General features: G+C 38.4%; 1 protein-coding gene across 1 annotated transcript; it reads left to right on the forward strand.

Annotated features, from left to right (window-relative positions):
• The first annotated feature begins 9719 nt into the window (after positions 1–9719).
• On the forward strand, positions 9720–19044 carry LOC108238637 (transcriptional repressor scratch 1-like). The gene is made up of 2 exons (XM_017420861.3): positions 9720–10630; positions 17344–19044. Exons 1-2 carry the CDS (start codon positions 10513–10515, stop codon positions 18123–18125), a joined length of 900 nt encoding a protein of 299 aa, XP_017276350.1. The 5' UTR covers positions 9720–10512; the 3' UTR covers positions 18126–19044.
• The last annotated feature ends 944 nt before the right edge of the window (positions 19045–19988 follow it).

The following is a 19988-nucleotide window of genomic DNA, read 5'->3' on the forward strand; positions in this document are numbered from 1 at the left end:
TTTTCCCTTCTCATCCCTGAGCGCTTTCTTCACCATGTTTCTCTCTCTTCGTCTCTTCTTCTCCACACATCTCCACTTCCTTCATTATAAAAGCTAAGAGGATTTGGTGGTTGTGGTGTGTATATGTGTGTGTGTGTGTGTGTGTCCCTAGTCCCAATTAACCCCCATGAATCTCTTCTCCCTGCTGAGTTGTTGCACAAAATGAGAGATGTTCTTAACAACCGGTTTTTGCTGCAACGTTTTCATACGGGTAAACTGTCAGAGATGACCAGGATTGTGTGAAATTTCTGCTCGTCATGAAAGCTGTCTCGTTGGAAACAGCTGAGGCCTGACCTAAAAGAGAGCCACATTTGGCTTTAAATCAGAGGTTTATTGTTTTTTAATATCACGGTTAGATTTCTTTTCATCACACAGAAGCCACTGCCTCTTCTGAGCTCTCTAATTTGAACAGATTTCCACTCACTCGCCCTATTCCCTTTGAAATTTGAAGTAGTGTTGCTGACTAAAACCTGACAGAATTTGTGAGAAACACTCTTTGAAGATGTTTTAATTTGCACAGCAGGGAGAGTAAATGGATCACTGATGCTCCATGCTGGTTGCTTTAGGTCTAATTAGCAGATAAATAAACACAATTTAAAACTGCAATGCATTTTTATATCAATACAGCCAAGAAATTGGCATGAATTCGGAGGAAACAATTCACATTTAATGCTTTTGCATGGCATGACGTGCAATTAAACACTTTCATATTACTTGAATGTAAGCTGCAGAAATAATAGCTAAATAAAATAGACAAAAAATACAAGCAATCAGAGAGAAATCCGTTTGACACAGAAACATTGCACAAAAAGGAAAGAAATTTGTGATTGGTCGATTATTTCTTTGTTGTAACAATTCTTGTTAGTAATAATTTTTTTACCATTGAAGAGCCTGTTTATTTCCCCTTAAATGGTGCCAGATTAGTGAGAAAAATGTGTTTGTGGGTTTGAGAAGCAGAGTTGAGTATGTGGGCTGCGCTCATAAAAAACTTTCAAAATCTCTTCCAATTCCAAAAAGCTAATTCTGCTGTTGTTTCTTGTTTTGAGCTTCTGGCCTACATCCAGGTGCCTGATGGGCCTGTGAGCGTGGACCCTGCCTCAGAGGTTAGTTGGTATCTGGAAAGGCCCATGCAGCAGACTAACTTCAAGCCAGTATTCCACAAAACCAAGCTGCAGCATCATCTGGAGTGAGCCCTCGTTTCACCTCCAAACTGAACGCCAAGTTCCATAAAACTATGGATGCCAGAGACAGGCCACAAAACGGGCATCCCAAGAAAATGACACCACTATCAGATTTGATCTTTTACAGATTTGCAGTCAAGGTTTACAGGATGACATGGCTGACGGCTCTCTACCCAGACAACCTGCACACTCACCATCTCCAATCTCACAGGCCTGCCATGACTGCCCTTCACCATCAGGCCCTATACTTGTGGAGAAACGCTATGCTGATTGCTGCACCGATTGCATAACACCTTTTGGTGATGGCAAACACCTGTGGGATCAGTTTGAGCAGGCTGTTTGTTCCAGAGTGACCAACACGACCACTCTGGCTGACTTATGATAAATCCTGGTTGAAGAACAGGATGTTGACCCACAGCTTTGTGTGGCCAAGTTGGCGAGCAGCACGAGGAGGAGGTGCCAGGCTGCTGAGGTTGTGTACGATTCTTCCACATGCTATTGAGACCCCCGTTTGTTAAATGAATGAATTATTCAATTGTCAATATGTCGTGTTTATTCGGACTTCAATCCAACAAACACCAGACAGGAGCAGAATAAGCTGTTTGGCATTTACAGAGAAGATCTGGTAAGTTTTTTATGAGCGCAACTCCCAAACTCAACTCTGCTGCTCAACCCACAAGTGCATTTTCCTGACAAATGTGGCTCTATTTAAAGGGTTATTGTTACAACAAAGAAATAATCAACTAAACACAAAGTTCCTTACTTTTTGTGCTATTTTTATTTAAAAACACAACTAATAATTATTCATATGTGAAAATAATGTGTTAACACAGAATTTAGAACTAGGCTTTGATAATGTGAGCTGACATTTATCTGAGGGGTTACCAGAGAAGAAAAGCATTTTTTGTAGCATTTTATCACATCTAGGGACCATAAACAGACGTGGCACACATAATAAAAGGTGTCAAGGGGCCGGTGAAGGTATCAGGTGTGAGGCAGCTGTGAACACAGACTGGTTAATAAGCCGTCTGTGTTTGAATTAATGACTAATAAACCTGTCTGTCTGTATCTTACATGCATTTCCATTTGGCTTTCTAAAGACATTTCTTCCAAGCTGGATAATACATAAAGTTAAACACATATAAGTGAAAATATTTAAAGATTATAAAGCTGTATGTTTTTATAGTAAGATAAAACAAGAGTCCCACGTCTCTCCTGCGTGCCTAACTGTCAGTGACAATATTACAAAACTGTCTGTATTGTTCTGGGAGATGAAACAGTGATACCATTAGCTGTTCAGATCATTGTCTAATGGCAAATTTATTTTTATTACAGAGAGATCAAATTAAATTGCAAGACTCGAGCAGAAAAATCCTCAAAACAGAGTGGAAAATTTCTCCAAAGTTCCACTCTGGGAAAACTCTGAAACAGCACAGAGCAACTGCTGGTGTTGATTCTTTTTTGCTGTTTTAAGATATTAAGTAAAGGAAATTAGCTTTTAGACTGAATTGCATTATGATTGACTTGTGTCTGGATTTATACACTCTCAGAAATGGTGGTTTTGTAAATGCCTTATCAGAGCTTACAGCTTTATGGAATAATTGTTTTAAAATAAAACTAATCACATATTTAAGTTTTTCCAGTGATTTTTATTCTTAGCTGCCAAAACCCTCTCACGAGTCATGTGAAGAAAAGGTCTCCCTAAGTTTAGAAGATATGTCGGAGGTTTTTTAAAGAATGTCAATAAGATGTTTGTGTGTTTAAAACCTTCACAGAAGAGCATAGTTTTCCTTCAGTGCATTGAGGACCACAGCAAAGACTATTGAGTTAGGGAATTCTCAAGTATTAGAAAGTTTTAAAATAGAGCTTGAGACTCGTCGTGACTAATGCGATTTCCAGTTTAATATCAGTCCTTGTGCAATCAAGGCAGAAGCATATTCCTGGGATTTGGATCAGATTGGTGTTTCATCATCACGGATTGCAAAAATTGCAGCTTTATTGGATGCAACTCCATCATATTTCTCTTTTTTTTTCAAAGAAATGTCATTAAATGTGCTCTTACATGATGACTTTGAGATGGTTCCATATTTAAAGCTCTCAGGAAATGGAAGGTTTTTTTTTTTTTTACTCTTATATTGATAGTGTCAATCTTAATGTTTATTCCGCTGGAATTTTTTAAGCTTTTGGATTTTGAGCGTCCAGCATGTCTCACATTCATTTTACCATTTATTCATTCTAAATTAAAGCCACTTTTCTACCTTTTCTAAGAACAATACAGTTAGCTTTTGATTTAATAAAGCAATTACCGTTCTGAGGCTGGAAAGGTGCATCTAAAAACAGATTACTGTGAATGTGAGAAAACATTCATTAAAGAAAAAAAGAAGATTGAATTCTAAAAACCGCTTTGGGTGCAGATAAGACTCCATTTGAGACCAGAAATGTATCATGGTCCGCTATTTGGTAACCTGGAACATAAACTAGTAAACTAGTTTATACAGACTGTAGACTAAAGTACCAACAACTACTTATGCAATTGCTACATGTATTTCATTTGTCTTCCAAGAGTAATATTTTTATTATTTAACTATAAAATCTGATTTCTTTGTGTTTTAGACAAACCCAGCCTTTTGTTCTCTGCTGAAAAATGTAACTGTAGATGGGACCACATGCCATGAAGGTATCAGCTGCCTTTTATTACCTAATGACACACATGAGTAGTTAATGTGTTGTCAAAAATCCACCCTTCTGCCACCTAATCTTCTCTCACCTGATCTGTATACCTTATTAAGATTTTAAAGTTCCCACATGCTGAACATGAGCTACAGCGTACCCGTCACGTGGTCTAAATTTTGATTTTGCTGTGATCGTTCTCGTCTCTCTCCGGTCGCCTTTGTCTTCCTGTCCGGTTCCTTTAAAAACATAAATCACATATAATAATTCTCGGGGTGCAGTAGTCATCTTGAGGGTATCAGGTGCTCTTTGTGGCCCTGTCCTAATGAGCCACATGTGACCAGTTAAAACGAAACCATCTGATCTGTCAATTCGCCTCATTACCACCCAATACATATTAATGTCCAGGGTCACATCTTATACATACAACATACATATTCATAGTGCGCACATGCAGGGCCATATATGTATCTTAATGACACAGACATGATGGGATGTTCCGTTCCTTTCTTCTGTGCTTTGTTTTGTTATGTCTGACCACATGCAAGTCTTTCATTCCTTTTGTGTAATTTCATTTTTTCCAACCCTTTGAATGCACTGAACATACAGTCACTGTTTAAGAGGTTGTCATAAATTGCACGAGGTTACACCGAATTGCATTACTTTGACTCAAAAGCTGTTGTTCTTGCCTGCTTTGGTGGGAAACTCTTTTGAACAAAGTGGACACGAGTTGTCAGAAGTTTGACCAGTTATTTTTTTCCACAACATATTACTTAATTCAAGGATTTTTAGAAGCTTGAAGTATCTTCCTGCTCAGAAAAAAGAGAAATAAACGAACAGAACATAACTTCTTCTTCTTTACTGTCATTTTGCAACCCTTCAGATTTTTTTATTTATTTTGCCTCCTGGGAACATTCCCTCAAGGCACAAAGGAATGTCTTTTATTGCATAAAAATACTGGTTGTATTTGTAATTGCAGGACCCAAAAAACAATGTGTGCACCTCCTAAATGTGAAAAAATAAGTTCTTGCACAATAAAAACTTTAGCAAGCAGATACATTCAATTAGGTCTATTGCTAATAACTGAGTGAACATAAAAAAAATTTAACATCACACTCAAAAGCAAAGTGTTTGAATGTCCAAGGCAGAACTTTCAGCATTATCATCATCGATAGTTCATCTTTTTTTGAACTAAAAAAGAGGGAAAAAATAACATTTACCTTTCAAATAAAGTGCTTGGAATCTCTAAAACGTATAACAGCAGCTCTAAGACTTTTCTCCCAAAGGCATTTTTTCTCTATGCTACAAGGATTTCTCTTTGCTGAAGCCTGAAATGGTAAACAATCACATTTTAATTTGTTACAGTGTTAGAGGAACAAATAATGTTTATCTGCTGATAGCGGGCGTAATAAGTGATCAGGTGTGATAAGAGAAGTGTGCAGGGATTCCTTGGAACACACTGACAAATAACTTCATAACATTGATTTTCTTACCCTTAAAAATCTGTCTCAACTGAACAGAATAAAAGCACCATTAACTTTCAGAAAAAGATGAAAAAAATGTGTTATTTTTGCGGGAATCAGGCCACACATTTGAGAGATCCAACCCAACCTTTAACTACCCTCTATGACACATTCTTCAAGCTGCTGCCCTTCATCTCTCCTTACATATAAACCCTATCTGACCTTCCATTCGTCCTCCATAAGAGGTTTTTCTTTTCATTTCCTCTTTCTGCTTTGCCCCTTTTCCCTCTGTTATTCTGTCTTTTGCTCCCTCCTTCTGTTTTCTCTCCGTCCTCCTGCTCTGTATCTGTCTCTGTCACTTTTTGTTTACAAAGCCTTTCATCTGGATATTGCTTTATATGTAAAACCCGTCTATTTGAATGGGGTTTTATTTAAAACCCTGTCATTTAAATAGCTCTTTAGAAGACAGACCAATGAAAAGTCAACAAGGACCCTCCAATTGTGTTTCTTGACAGGACTCTCACACGCACACAAACACATGCTCGCACACCGCCTGCCTGTCTACATGCATCCGAGTCTATTATTATGCTAATGAGTCTCCAGTCTCCACATGTCCCTACAGCCTACACACACACACTCTCACACACTCTCACACACACACACCATTTCTGCTGAGCTCAGCAGTATAGCTGGGCTCATGGCTAGCATGGAAAATAATGAGGAATGAACAATTTCCCCATCACTGAAACAGACGGGATTGAATGGTCAGAGTGTGTCACTGATGGACACAGAAAGACAGAGAGAAACACACTCATCCTCCAATGACATGCATCTTAATGTATTTTATATTTTTTATTTTTAATTTGACTTTGTTCACTCCTCCTGAAACCCTCGTAACTGAAGAGAGGAAGAGACGCCGTTGTAGCTTCGGGTCCATTTGACCCGAAGGCCACGGGAGGTTATAAATGGCCACAAAGGTAAAATCCTCAACCAGTATTATTTTAAAAACTGTTATTTCAACATCCAAAATCCTTACAGTAAACTGCTTGGATTCATTTTCAGTTTATATTTAACAATTAATAAAAAAAATGAATGTTATGTCAGCAAATTTTCACTATAACAGCTACATTTACTGCTGTTTTGTCAGGCTTATGTGGCCAAAGAAGGACCAAATTAAAGCTTTTAATAAAGTGAATAAATTTAACAAACTGTAGCATTTTGAAACAGAGCATTTATAGGAAATCGTGCTACTTTCCTTAAATTCACCAAGCAGTTAATAGGCATCATACAGCACATGTTGGCAGTAAGATAGCATCACACTGAGCACCAGAGTCCCTCAGAGATGTGTGCTCAGTTCTTTATTTTTTTTCTCTGCTGACCAAATTAAGTTCAAATCAGAATTTCTCAAATGATACAGTGATGAGACATCTTACAAAGCTAAGGCAGACCCTCATCTCCAGCAGAGGCTGGACTCTCAACACCACAAACCTGACCAAGAAAACACAGCAAACCGAAACATTTTTATTCCTCACCACCTTAAACTATTCAGAGCCTCCTGACAAGCTGCATCACGTTTTTCTGCAGCAGTCCTCTTATAACTGAGAAAAACATACTGCAATGCATGATGACAGTGACAGAGAATCTCACTCCCTTCCTTGGACACAGTTTTTAATGGAAGATGCAGGAAGAAAACACTCAATATTGTGAGAGACATCTGGAAGACAATACTGCTCCATCAAATCAAGAACAAACAATGTGCAACAGCTTTTCAGACAATAATTCTTTAAATGCTTTAAAAACAACACTGACCATTTAAAACTTGAGATATACAGCAGCTTCTTATCTTTTTTGTTTTATTGACAAATTCATCCATTGCTGTTCAACATATGCTGACTTTTTGTAGGACTATAGCAATGTTAACTTATGCTTACTGACAAGTCATCTATTCTATGGCCACTAGAGGGCTTTGTGGTTTGAATATAAACAGATCTCATTTTGGGCATCTGCTGACACAAACAATAGGCTTGACAGATCACAAAGTGATAGCTGGAAATGGGTTTCCTGTGTGTTTGGACCGGAATACCAAAAAACAACCAGCTGTAAATGATTAAACAAGGCTGAGAGCTTCATAAGGACATGGAAGTTTATTTTCTATGGCTTCAGTTCCACAAACATCCACTTCACTGAACTAAAGAGGGCCAGGTATAACTAAAAGTCACAATCTAATATAAATGTGAGTTTGCTGATCCCATGTTCATGTCTGAAGCCTCATTTAAGCCTCAAAGTCCATCTTCAGACAAACATTGGGTTGTGTGTTGGAATTAAACGGAGGTGGACTTTGATCAAAAAATACAAACTGGCCAATGAGTATTCTTAAGCTATTATAAACATGAAGGTCTTCTCTGAACAAAATTTAAATTAATTTACACATCACTGAGTAACATCATACACCATCTCCTATCATGCCAGCTGTCTTTGGGTGTGTTTAAACGCTAAATCAGTGCTTCATCCGTGCACTGAATCTCCTCCTTACGGCACATTTAAACTAAACTTTGTGCCCTGCAGAAGGTCTGACATTGTGTGTCTCTGCCTCTGATGAAGACCATTCAGTCAAAACACTTTCATCACCTCATTAACTAAACTCATTGGCTAATGCTGACTATGGATTTATGTACAGACATCTGAATGGTCCAGGAGGAGCACTGATTTGCATAAAGGGATTTTTATTGGTTGACTTACTGAGTAAAAGCACTGACCTGTGATTTGTACCACAAGAAGTTAAATCTCAGTTGGTTTGATGGTTTTCAGCCCCTAATTACGTTTCAAATCACCAAATCTCATTAACTGAGACTGTTTTTGCAGCTTTTACTTGATTTATCAGTCAGAAACAATTACCATTGACCAAACTCTGGTTTAATAATTTTTAAAACTTTAAAAAAATCTCTTTCTGGGTAGTAGGATGTGTCATTTTTCAGTTGATCCATCTAATCAAATTGTCAAATAATAGCTCTTTGAGAATCTTTTAAATGACTATTTTAAGTGTCAAAATGTGTTATTTTTGGATTCTTTTTTAGATTCAGCTCAAATAAATGTCTTTGTGACAAGACACTAATAAGTGCTTGAAGACCCAATTTAAAACTGGTTCTTTGCTAAGTTGTTTCAGCAAAGGGACACAACTGCATGCCTTAAATTCTTGAATCATTTGTGGGTCTGATTTATGTGGTTCAACACTTTAAAAAATCTGTTGAAATGATCAGGTGCTGTTGTAAATGAGGGGTGAAAGCAACTCTAAAGTCTAAACAATAAAAGACTTTCAAAATGTCTGGAAAGCTGTTGATCAAGACCATTTTATAAGATTACAGCAAAAACTTGGCACTTTGGAAACAGTGTAAAAAAATAACACATGACTCAAAACTTAACACATATACTTAATATATACTTAAGTTTAATTGCTATTTTTGCCTGACAAGGGCACTTCTTAATAGTTATTTTTTTAGACTCATAATAAATTGTTTTTAAATCTGTTACAGGTATGAACTGGTTTTGCACCCAGATTTTGCTCCCCACAATCGGAGTGTATTTTGGCTTTGCTTTGCTGATAAAAAGCGTGGCATTCCCTGAAAAAGGCAAGTGGATGGGTAACACAAGTTGACTAAAAACCTTTATTATCGCTCACAATCAAAGGCAATGATGAGCATGTTTTGTCTGTGGGCTGGTCTGTATTTGTTTTTCTGTATAGTTAGCAAAATACTTCATGAACCAGCAGGCACATTTTAAGAAAACTGTCAGAAAGTAATCATCGAATGTACTTCCACAACTCATTAACATCTGGAGTCAACCCAGTTCAATATGGCCACCACAGCTAATCCACACAAAAATGGCAGCTGTGAGTCCTCCTCAACACATACTTCAAGCACTAACAGATTAGACAAGATCTTGCTTGCAATTCTGCATAACTTTTTTTACAAGGGTTGACCAAACTGGCTATAATCTCCTTCATTTTAATGATTAGATGATTTAATTTTAAAACTATGGCATCAAATGTGGCGGGCAATATGCATTCCTTTAAAAATGCACGACCTGTGCACTCATATCACAGGAAATATTGCTTTAAACCTGCCCTACCTTTTAGGTTCGCTGCCACAAAAATCAGCGGAAGCGAGGACTTCAAACTACCTAATTAAAGCCCTCCCTCCCCACCGCTGCTGGTCCCACAAGACAAGATGCTTTTTCTTTTCTGTTTTTTTCCTTTGATGAATAAAATTAAGTTCACTCTCTCTTTTTTTTCTCTCTCTCTCTCCCCCTCCCTCTCGCGCCCTATAAAGCCGCAACAGCTGATCTCGTGCATCACAGAGAGCTGCAGCTCCAGAGGAGAGAAGGAGACGGAGGCGAGTCAAACGCAGATTCAGGCTCAGAGTCTTCCGATGCTCTCGGGCTTCCAGCTTGGAAAAATTCTCAAAGCTATATTTTTAAGGAGACTTCTTTTTTGTTTTGTGATGTTTGAGAGGCTGGACATCCCGTGAACGTCTCCAGACGTGCGTTTCGGACTTCAGCCAACTCTTTTGGAGGCAAATATTTTCTTTTTTTATAACACAAAATCTCTTGGCTTCGCCTGCGCTTGGATTTTAAACGTCAGATTTAAACACCGAACTGCTTCTTTTTTTCTGTTTTGCTGCGTTTGGTCTAAAAAGAAAAGAAAAGAAAAAAAAAAAGCGGCTGGTGAGTCTCGCGCCGAGAGGAGCTGTCCGGTGCTGAAACCACGAGGCTGCACGAGACAGAGACGGAGAGTGAGAGCGCAACCGGAACTGCGAGGGGATAAAACCACCAGACCAACCAGGAGGGACACTTTTTAAATGATTAAACACTTCCAGGACCCGATTTAGGTCTCATTTCTAGTCTTTTAGACAGCCACAGGTCGAGTTTAATGTGTTAAACGGACTTTTCCCACTTCAGAACCAAAATTAACACAGAAAACAAGCACATTAGATTACATAAAAAGGAAAAATCACAAAGGGAGTGCTTGTTTTTTCATCCTTAATAGCCATGTCTCCACTTTTATTTGAATAAAAGGAAATTATATGCTAAAACTAAGCTGATTCCTATCATTAGGTTAATTTTTAAGAGGGTTAGAAAAGCAAAAGCAGCGCAGCGGTCCCACCATGCCTCGATCTTTCTTAGTGAAGAAAGTCAAACTGGACGATTTCTCAGCTGCTGAGCTGGAGAGCTCCTACAGCCGGAGAGAAGAGCTCAGTCTGAGGTTCCATCATCATGACAAAGGTTAGTCACACACACACACACACACACACACACTCACACCACCCAGGGTATTCTCTGTTTTCTGTTTCCTTTTATCCCCCAGATTTAAAGCATTAGTCACGTCTGTTTAAGGAGGAGGAGGAAACGGGGAATTATAAGGTCGAACTTAGGTTGCAGAGCAAAAATAACTGAAAGTGATGACTTTTTTACCTCTAAATGTGAACTTTCTATGAAAAGAAGCATCACACTAAATGCAGGAGATGAAGACTATGGATACATTCTGTTTAAGGTATTTCTGCAAGATGAATGTCTCAGTTTAGAGGAGAAAAACAAACAGCAACAAAAAACCTTGCCTCATCCCATGAAAATTATACTGAACATTTCCTTGGATGTATTTTTAGAGCTGTATGCGAAAGAAATCCTGCGAACAGAAAAGCTGCATGTAAGCAAAACTAAGTGAATTCCAGGTGGTTGGTCTCCACCTCTATCTGGGTCACTGCTTTGCCAGCAGGAGCTCGATTTACCTCAAACAGTTCACGTTTTATCATCAACTTCATCTGAAAACAGCATAAATGCGAGTAAAAATGCATTTCTGTTTACACTATGCCACTTTGATTTATTAGTAAACTCTACAGAGGACATGCTCAGTTTTGCTGAGATAGGCAGAAAAAGAAAAATCCCCACAGAGAAGCAACAGAGTTGAAATGTTTGCATGCTAAATAATGGATTATGTCACTAGCACAAACACTGGGATTCCCTGTCATTCTGGAGCCAATTATGTTACTCAAACCAACACCTGTGAGTCTCTTCACATGGTTTTAATGACATTTTCCCATCTAGATCAACTGCAAATGGTTCCCACACGCTGCATAATCCTGGATATTCAGCCTAAATACCATACAGACTGAGAGACTTGTGAATCTCTTCGATGCTGAGGAAAAAATGTTAGAAAAAACAGAAAGGAGTAGGAGGGTTAGGAGTCAAACCTGCCCAGTAAAACCACAATAATGCCAGCTGCATGCACTCAGAGCTGAGTATCAATCATCAGTCCTAAAGCTGAGTGTTAATGAGACTTTAATGGGGATCTTCAAGACCTTGCTGAATTACAAATTGATGTCAAATGAACAACAATGCAATAAAAATGGGAATTTTACAAACACAATCAAATCAACCTTTTTTTTAATATTAAGCACCTTTCACACAGTGGTGTGTGACACAAAGTGCTTTACAGGAGATAAAAAAACAAACATAAGAGAAAAGCAACAAACAAAAACCATGTCCACAAATATTTAAAACAGCAGTAAGTTGTAGAAGATTTAAATAACAATGACTGTAACTGGAAGATAGAAGCAGATGTAAAAACTTAAAATAGATACATCATAAAAACATGGATTCTATAATTTAAGGAATAATTCAACTAATACATTAAAAAGGAGAGAAAAACTCAATACATAGATGTTAAAATGAAATAAAAGTGACAACTGTTCTCTAAGAATTATGTAAAAGTAAGTAAAATATATATTTTTAAACTATAATTCAATTAAAAGTCAAACTAAGAGCTTAATGAAGCTAAATGATATAGTAAAAATAAGACTTGCTAAAGGTTGTGAATAAATAATTTAACTAAAAGCCAGACTGTTCTTAAAAACTTTCTCATTAAAACAGTTTACTGACACTTTACTGTATGATGCATTTTAGGGTTAATCTGCAGATTTTTAGAGTTCAGATGTGCTATTTATGTCCTCATCGCAAAGTCGACTCAGACAAACTAACAGTTAGCAAAATAATAAAACAAACTCTTTATTGTGACAAAGTTAAATAGACAGTTGTTTATGAAAGAGCTTTTAATAGAAATAATTTCATGAAGGTTTGCCTGGATGAGCTCATTCCGGCCCTCTAGTGGCCGTCTGTCACATGACTGCAACTTTAAAGGGTTAACAGAAGGTTTTCCTGTCACTGCACCGGGACCAGCTTGTAATGGTGTTAGTGCAGCCTGGTGGCTTTCACATTGTACCAAGGTCAAACGTAAGATGAGGAGTTTCCAGGCGTTCAGATGACAAATCAGAGGAGAAAAAACAACACGCAGCAGCATTTAAACTCTGCGGCTCTTATCCTCCGTCATAAATATAACAGAGGCTTGAATGAAGTAGCTGCATCTTGTTGCGCACACACACACACACACACACACAAACACACACTCACATCGCTGTGTTTCTGTCAACTCGGCACATTTCCCAGGCAGCCTGCACAGTTGAGTGCACAGCATCACACTTACACACACACATGCACACACACAGAGTGACCTACAAGTGTCCAAAGCACACAAGTGTGCATCAGTCGCTGCTGCTTTGGATCAAAAATTAAATTGTAGCTTGCAGCTTTTTTTCCTCTCTCTTTCTTTTCAGCTCCCCATTTTTCTCTCCCTCTTCTAATTCTCTGCTTTTTAAAGACACATCTTTGGCAGAGCGTTTAATCTTTAATAAACATTTAGAACAGCTTTAATGCTGCAAAAGTCCTTTGAAATTAATACCAAGTTGACATTGGGAGACAGAAGGAGAAATGATGTGAGATTTAACCCAGCCAGTGTTATTCTGTTGTCCCTTTAATTAAAGTAGAATAACACCTGCATTTAGAAAGCATTTATTTTAAGCTCTAATAATCACTAAAAGCACATTCAAACATTCTAAAATGTACATCTAAATGAAGTCCAAGCATTGCTTAAAAGAATGCTTTTCTTCCACCTTTATAGTGAGAGGTATAGACTGAGGTCATCTTATGCTGAGAAATGATGACAGAGTTGTAGCCCTTTTGGTCACTCTCAGCTACTACCACATCACATTTAAGCTCATGATCTGTGAAACCGACTGCCATTTCTGTGTTTTCTTAAATCAGTTAACTGTGGCAGCCATCTTATTTCAGACTGGCTCTAAGAGTTAATCTGTTGCAGAGATACAACCAATGATTACTTCCCATAAGTTTAATTAAAATGCATCCAGTGGTTTATGAGATATTTTTGTAACAGACACAAACAAACACAGACAAGAGCAAAAACATTATCATCCACCTTCATCTTTTATCTTCGAGATGATAAAAAGCACTTCTTAGTCTGTACAGATTTATACAGGCTACAATATACTTTTTCTCCAACTTGCATTCAGTCCAGATAAAATTTACAGAACACATTCATGCTTCTGAAGAGATTAAACTTTTCAATTGTTGCCTCTTGGAGTTTTCAAGGTAAATTCTGCTCTGATGGAGCTGCTCACTTCAAGACTGTAGCTGAAACTTTCAGTTTGCGCCTGCAGGTTTTCTTAGTCAACCTGCCTGTAAATATGGGCCCAAAAGAAACTCTTGATCACGCTTCAAAAACTTTACTTATGCTCTATAAAACAAGAAACACACACACTCACACACACATGCTCAAACACTTTGAGAGTGCAGTGATAGAATATTTATAAAGCAGCTTTTTCCACATCATACCATCTTTCCACCATCCTCCTGTTCTCTCTGTTTTCTTTCTCATTTACCTAATTAAATTCAAAATGTTAAATTAGACTGAAAGCAGTGCACTGGTGAAACACCTAACCACCACCACCGCATTAAACATAAAGCGTTCTTCTTCTTTCTCTTCTTTCCCTGCCATCCCCCTCTCCGTCCCCTTTCCTCATCATATTATCGATCAACATCTGAGCTTTTCTCAGAACTGCATCATGAAATTATATTACCAGCAACAGTATCTCCTCTGCTGTCTGCGTCTTAATGCTCACCGAGTGCTAATTGAAATGGAGAGCTATTGATCGGGAGCTCAGCAGGAGTTGTGGCTTATTAGCTACCAGTCTCTCCTTGTGTCTGTTGCAGTTCAGCCTGTTGAGCAGCAGCCAATAATAGAAATAATTAAAGGCCTATCATTCCTTGAAGGAATGCATATTGCCTGAGGCCTTTCATGCCAGAGTTTTAAACTAAAATCATCCTATGCTGAAAACAACAGAGTTGTAGCTGTTTTGGTTAAACCTTGCTGTTAGCTCTTGGATTATGTGTTGTGAATGACCCTCAGCTACAACAACTCCAAATTTTAGCACATTATCTGTAAAACTGACTGTATTATACCAATTCTTGTGTTTTCTAAGGCCAGTTGGCTCTGGCGACCGTCATGAATCAGGTTGAGTCCAGAAGTTAATCAGTTGTAGATGTTCGCCCAGTGATTGTTTTATTTTCTGAGACATACATGAAAATCTGTCCTCTGGTTCATGAGGTATTTTGCTAATGGTACAGACAAACAAGCAGACACAGGCGAAAACATTATCCCTCCTCCTTCACCTTCGGCGGTGGGCGTTAATGAAGCAGCTGACATCAAAACTCACCAACGAGTAATCGATTTAATTTGTGGGGAGCTGTGCAGAGAGGGGGAAAAAACGCTGGTTGTTGAGGATTTTTGAGTCTCGGGCACATGTAGTCACAGTTTAGCTCAAGAAGGAGACTGTCAGTGTCAGTGTGCCCGCTGAGCACCAGACCTCCCAGCTGCTGTAAAAGAGACGGTCTGTGTGCAACAGCTGAAGTTTTGACAGCCTCGGGGTGTGACTGCGTGTGGCCATGGACCTGTCAGGAAAGGTGCCGCTGATGAGGAGCAAGTGTGCTCGCTGAACCATTCTATGAAAAATAAAGATTTCCCGCAGAGGGGAAAGTGTCTACTCAGTGCTGCCAAAGGCATAAAGGCATTTTAGTACCTCTATAAATACCACACAGTTTCCTTCTCCTGTTTCCTACCTGAAAGAACGGCTGATTGTCTGAAAGTACAATGTTGTTAAAGTGATCCTAAATGGTCTAATTGATATCAAGATATTAAGAATGCCAGGCTTTAATATAATGTTCTGTTAATAATACATGCACTTATCTGAGTTTGATTTGTAGCCTGTATCCATGTTGTTATGTAAAGTCAGTGTAAACATTTAGTCTCTATATAAAGCACTTTTTATTTGAACTGGTACAGTGTCTTGTCCAAGGACTCTCCAGCACTCTGCAACTAAGCAACATTAGAAATCACAAAAACAGCTATAACTCTGCTAATTTTCCAGATATTGAGCTAAAATTGGATGTGCTAGTGGCTGAGGATTATCCCTAACACATAATTTGAGCACTTCGTATGGTTTATCTTCAGATATCATAAATTCGCAAATACAAGGTTTGACCAAAATGGCTGTAATTCAGTCATTCATCAGCATAAGATGATTTCTGTGTAAAACTCTGGCATGAAAGACAGTAGATGATATGTATTTCTTCAAAGGATACTAGGCCTTTAATGCACATAAGCTTTCAGTTCCATTTTGTGAAGAAGTTTGCAACACATCTTATTTTTATTCAATGTTGGCACATCTTGTGTTGGTGCCCTGAAGTCTTTTGGCCTCAAAGGTGCTCAAAAGCAGTTCCTCATACAGTCACAAAGGATACAAAAGATCTGCAGGGCTACACAGATACAACAAAGGTTCTGTCTTGTGCAATGCAAGTGAGAAAACATGTAACTTTAGGTGCTTTCTGAGGTTGTATATCTGAAAATAGAAGAGTGACGCAAAGGAGAAGCTTCTGGTTTGGTAATACTCCACTAGGGTGCATTCTTCTTTCTCATCGCTTCACAGATTTCTACAACCACAATTCTGAAAAAGTTGGGACATTGTGTAAAATGTAAATAAAAATAAAATGCAATGATTTGCAAATGTTAGAAACCCATCATTTTTTCAAAATGGAAGATAGTAAACATGTGTTTAAACTAAGAAACTGTCCAAATTTTAGGTACAAATATTCTCATTTTAAATTTTATGGCAACATCACATCTTCAGAAAAATGGAACAGTGAACATCTAGGATCTGAGACGTTCAACGGTTCTGGGTCTTCTTTGACAAATTTGTTGTTTCACCATGCACCAAATGTTGTTAGTTTGTGAGAGGTCTGGACTGCAGGCAGGTCAGTTTAGCACCTGGACTCTTCTCCTATGAAGCCATGTTGCTGTAATGGATACAGTCTGAGGTTTAACATTATCTTGCTGAAACACACAAGGCCTTCCATGAAAAACATGTTGTCTGGATGAGAGCGTATGTTGTTCTAAAACCTAAAACCTACATTTCTGCATTCATGGTGCCTAATCCAGATGTGTAAGCTGCTCATGCCAGAGGCACTAATGCACCCCCATACCATCAGAGAGGCAGGCTTTTGAACTGTGTGTTGATAACAGGCTGGATGATCCCTCTCCTCTTTAGAAGGGAGGTTGCAGCATCCATGGTTTCCAAAAAGAATTTCAAATTTGATCCATCTGACCACAGAACAGTTTTCCACTTTGCTTCAGTCCATTTTGCGTCATCCATTTTAAATGAGCCTTAGCCCAGAAAAGTGATATTTCTAGCTGATTTTCACAAGTGACTTCTACAGCTGTTTCTTATTTGCGCCACTTAGTTTTGCATCCTTTTGATGCCCCTGTCCCAACCATTTTGAGATGTGTTGCTCACATAAAAATCAAAATTAGATTGTTATTTTCCTAAAAATTGTACAATTTTCTAGTTTCAACATTTGATATGTTTATTACGTTCCATTACCAATAAAATACTGGTTTATAAGATTTGCAAATCATTGCATTCTGTTTTTATTTACATTTTACACAACATCCAAACTTTTTCAGAATTGGGGGTGTTCTAATTTTTGATCAAATATTTATTTATTATGACTAATCCCTTCTTTTGTCTCCTCAGATTACGTCAGTGATTATCTGAGTCCAAATCCTTATGATGACGTTGTGGGAAGCGATTCATCGGTCATCTCCAAAGTGCCCTCCCCGAGCCCCTCCTCAATTATCTATGGCCGCATTAACAACACCTATTCTGGTATCCATGGTGACATCCATGGTGATTCGGACCAGCCAGACAGCCCCAGGTCCGAGGTCTCATCATCAGCCGGCGGATACATTAATGGGGATACAGCTGTGAGTGAAGGATACACTGTAGATGCGTTTTTCATCATGGACGGACGATCACGAAGAAAAGCCACAGGAAATCAGAGAGGAGGAGGAGCTACCCAGAGGCACAGCTGCAGCGAGTGCGGCAAGACCTACGCCACGTCCTCCAACCTGAGCCGACACAAGCAGACACACAGGAGCATAGACAGCAAGATGGCCAAGAAGTGTCCCACGTGTGGGAAGGTTTACGTCTCCATGCCCGCCATGGCCATGCACCTGCTCACCCACGACCTCAAGCACAAGTGTGACGTGTGCGGCAAGGCGTTCAGCCGGCCGTGGCTGCTGCAGGGCCACATGCGCTCGCACACGGGCGAGAAGCCGTTTGGCTGCGCGCACTGTGGGAAGGCGTTTGCTGACCGGTCAAACCTGCGCGCTCACATGCAGACGCACTCAGCCTTTAAGCACTATAAGTGCAAACGGTGCAACAAGACCTTTGCACTTAAGAGTTACCTGAACAAGCACTACGAGTCTGCGTGCTTTAAGGGGGCTTTCTCCCCACTGAGCTCACTGAGCGAATGAGGAATTTATTTACTTCATTTACATCAGATTTTACAGATGTTTTTTCTGCTTTACCCCATAAAAGTGCCCCAAAAAAGGAGTGCTTGGTGTGCTAGGATCAAAACTCCTCAATGTCTTCATCTGGAGGTTGATTGACACGTTTTAAATACCTGATTTAGATTGTCACTTGCTTCGATAAGATTCGCCTCCATTAGGCTCTGTGAAGATAAATAAAGCACAGCACATTTAGCTCATCTAACCTGAAAATCTATTTATGTCCTCATCAATCCTCGTTTATTTATTTATTTATTTTTTCTACCTGTGAAGACATTACACAAAAGCACAATTGTTCTTTCATGTCGAGCACATTATTTGTTCTCCTGCAGAGATTCAGAAAACACTTTTATTTTCTGCCTCTTTGGAAGCAAAGATTTAAAATCTGAGGAGGCTTCTGGTGTTTTGCTTTGGGTGAAGCTGAGCCAGAGCCGAACTTACAAAAGAATCACAGAAAGAAATAATAGAAATAAACAAAACAAATGGCACAAAGTAGTTTCACATTCTCAAGATTTTCACTTACACTAACCAAATACTAACAGTATGCCATGTTATTACACATGGGAATCAACATAACCACAAGGAACTGTGCAAAAAAATATGTACAACTCTACCATAAACTGGTAGTATTAGTATGTGAGTAAACCTATATCTGGGTAAGTTTTGTATTCTTCAGATTTGGGCTTCTTGTGACAGTAAATAGTATAAAAAAGAATCAAGGAAACAAACTGAGCTTCCACTTCAGGTTCAACTGGTTCAAAAGATTCACCGAGCCATCGAGTTACTCCTTAACAATATTTTACTATTGCTTCCATTTATCTCTTGTCTTTTATTTGTTTGACATAAAAAAGGTCAAACTTTTTCCAGTTTTGTAAAAATGTGATCAAGCAACTCAGTTTTTAGCTTTGATTTTTATTTAAAAACAAAAAACAAAAATGTGTCTTTTTATAGCATAATTTAATAATTTATTCATCTGTATCATTTTCTATTATTTGCACTTTATTACAATTGTTTGCCTTTGTTACAAATATGCCAAAGCATTTGACACTTTCTAAAAACTGAGTACCTTTTTTATGTTTGTCTGCCACTTTATTTACACAAACCTTTGCATGCAAAAAAGTCTAAATAACAGAATCTATGCCAACTTTAGGATAATTTGCCAAATGTTTTAGGTAACTGGCAAAATGCGGAACATTTCTTTGTCTTGGGCAATATTTCATTCACACCAGTTAGAGCAATAATGCATGATGTGTTCGAAGAAGAAGCTTAAGTCAAATGTGCTCGTAACATCTTAATTATTTTCCAACTACTTCAGTTTCACGTAGTTGCAAGATATCAAATTTCAGGGAGTTAGTGAACAAAGTTGCTCTTAAATAATGAGCGTGATGGGTTTAGAGCTCCAAATTTACAGGAACTGTGGCATTAATGTCATTCCTTGGGGCTTTTTCTGGGACTTTTGTGAACTGAACATTTGTAGAAAGATCAAAGCAGAGACTGCAGGGTCAGTTTTCTGATTTTCAATCTCTGCTGCTTTTTATGTAAAAATATCTAAAAAAAAAAAAAAAAAGAAGCCTGCTAGTTACAATTATATTATGGCATCATTAGCTTATTGATGACAACTCCATCTGTACTATTAGGAACAGCTGGTGCTTCTGGGATTCACACAAAGAACTCAGCTCATTTAGACGGAGTGCTCTGGGTTGGGTCGGGTCGTTTTGTACATGGTTTATGCACTGCCTGCCTCGTATTATTACTCTAAAATATTGTAGAAAGTAGAAGGTAGATCTCTGGTGCTGAAAAAAATGGATGAAAACACAAACCCAGATTGTG

Source organism: Kryptolebias marmoratus, linkage group LG5 (assembly GCF_001649575.2).
Source record: "Kryptolebias marmoratus isolate JLee-2015 linkage group LG5, ASM164957v2, whole genome shotgun sequence".
Taxonomy (NCBI): Eukaryota; Metazoa; Chordata; class Actinopteri; order Cyprinodontiformes; family Rivulidae; genus Kryptolebias; species Kryptolebias marmoratus.

Coding starts and splice junctions, on each gene's coding strand:
- LOC108238637 (XM_017420861.3), top strand. CDS start 10,513: ATGCCTCGATCTTTCTTAGTGAAGAAAGTCAAACTGGACGATTTCTCA. Junction 10,631..17,343: donor GTTCCATCATCATGACAAAG/GTTAGTCACACA, acceptor TTGTCTCCTCAG/ATTACGTCAGTGATTATCTG.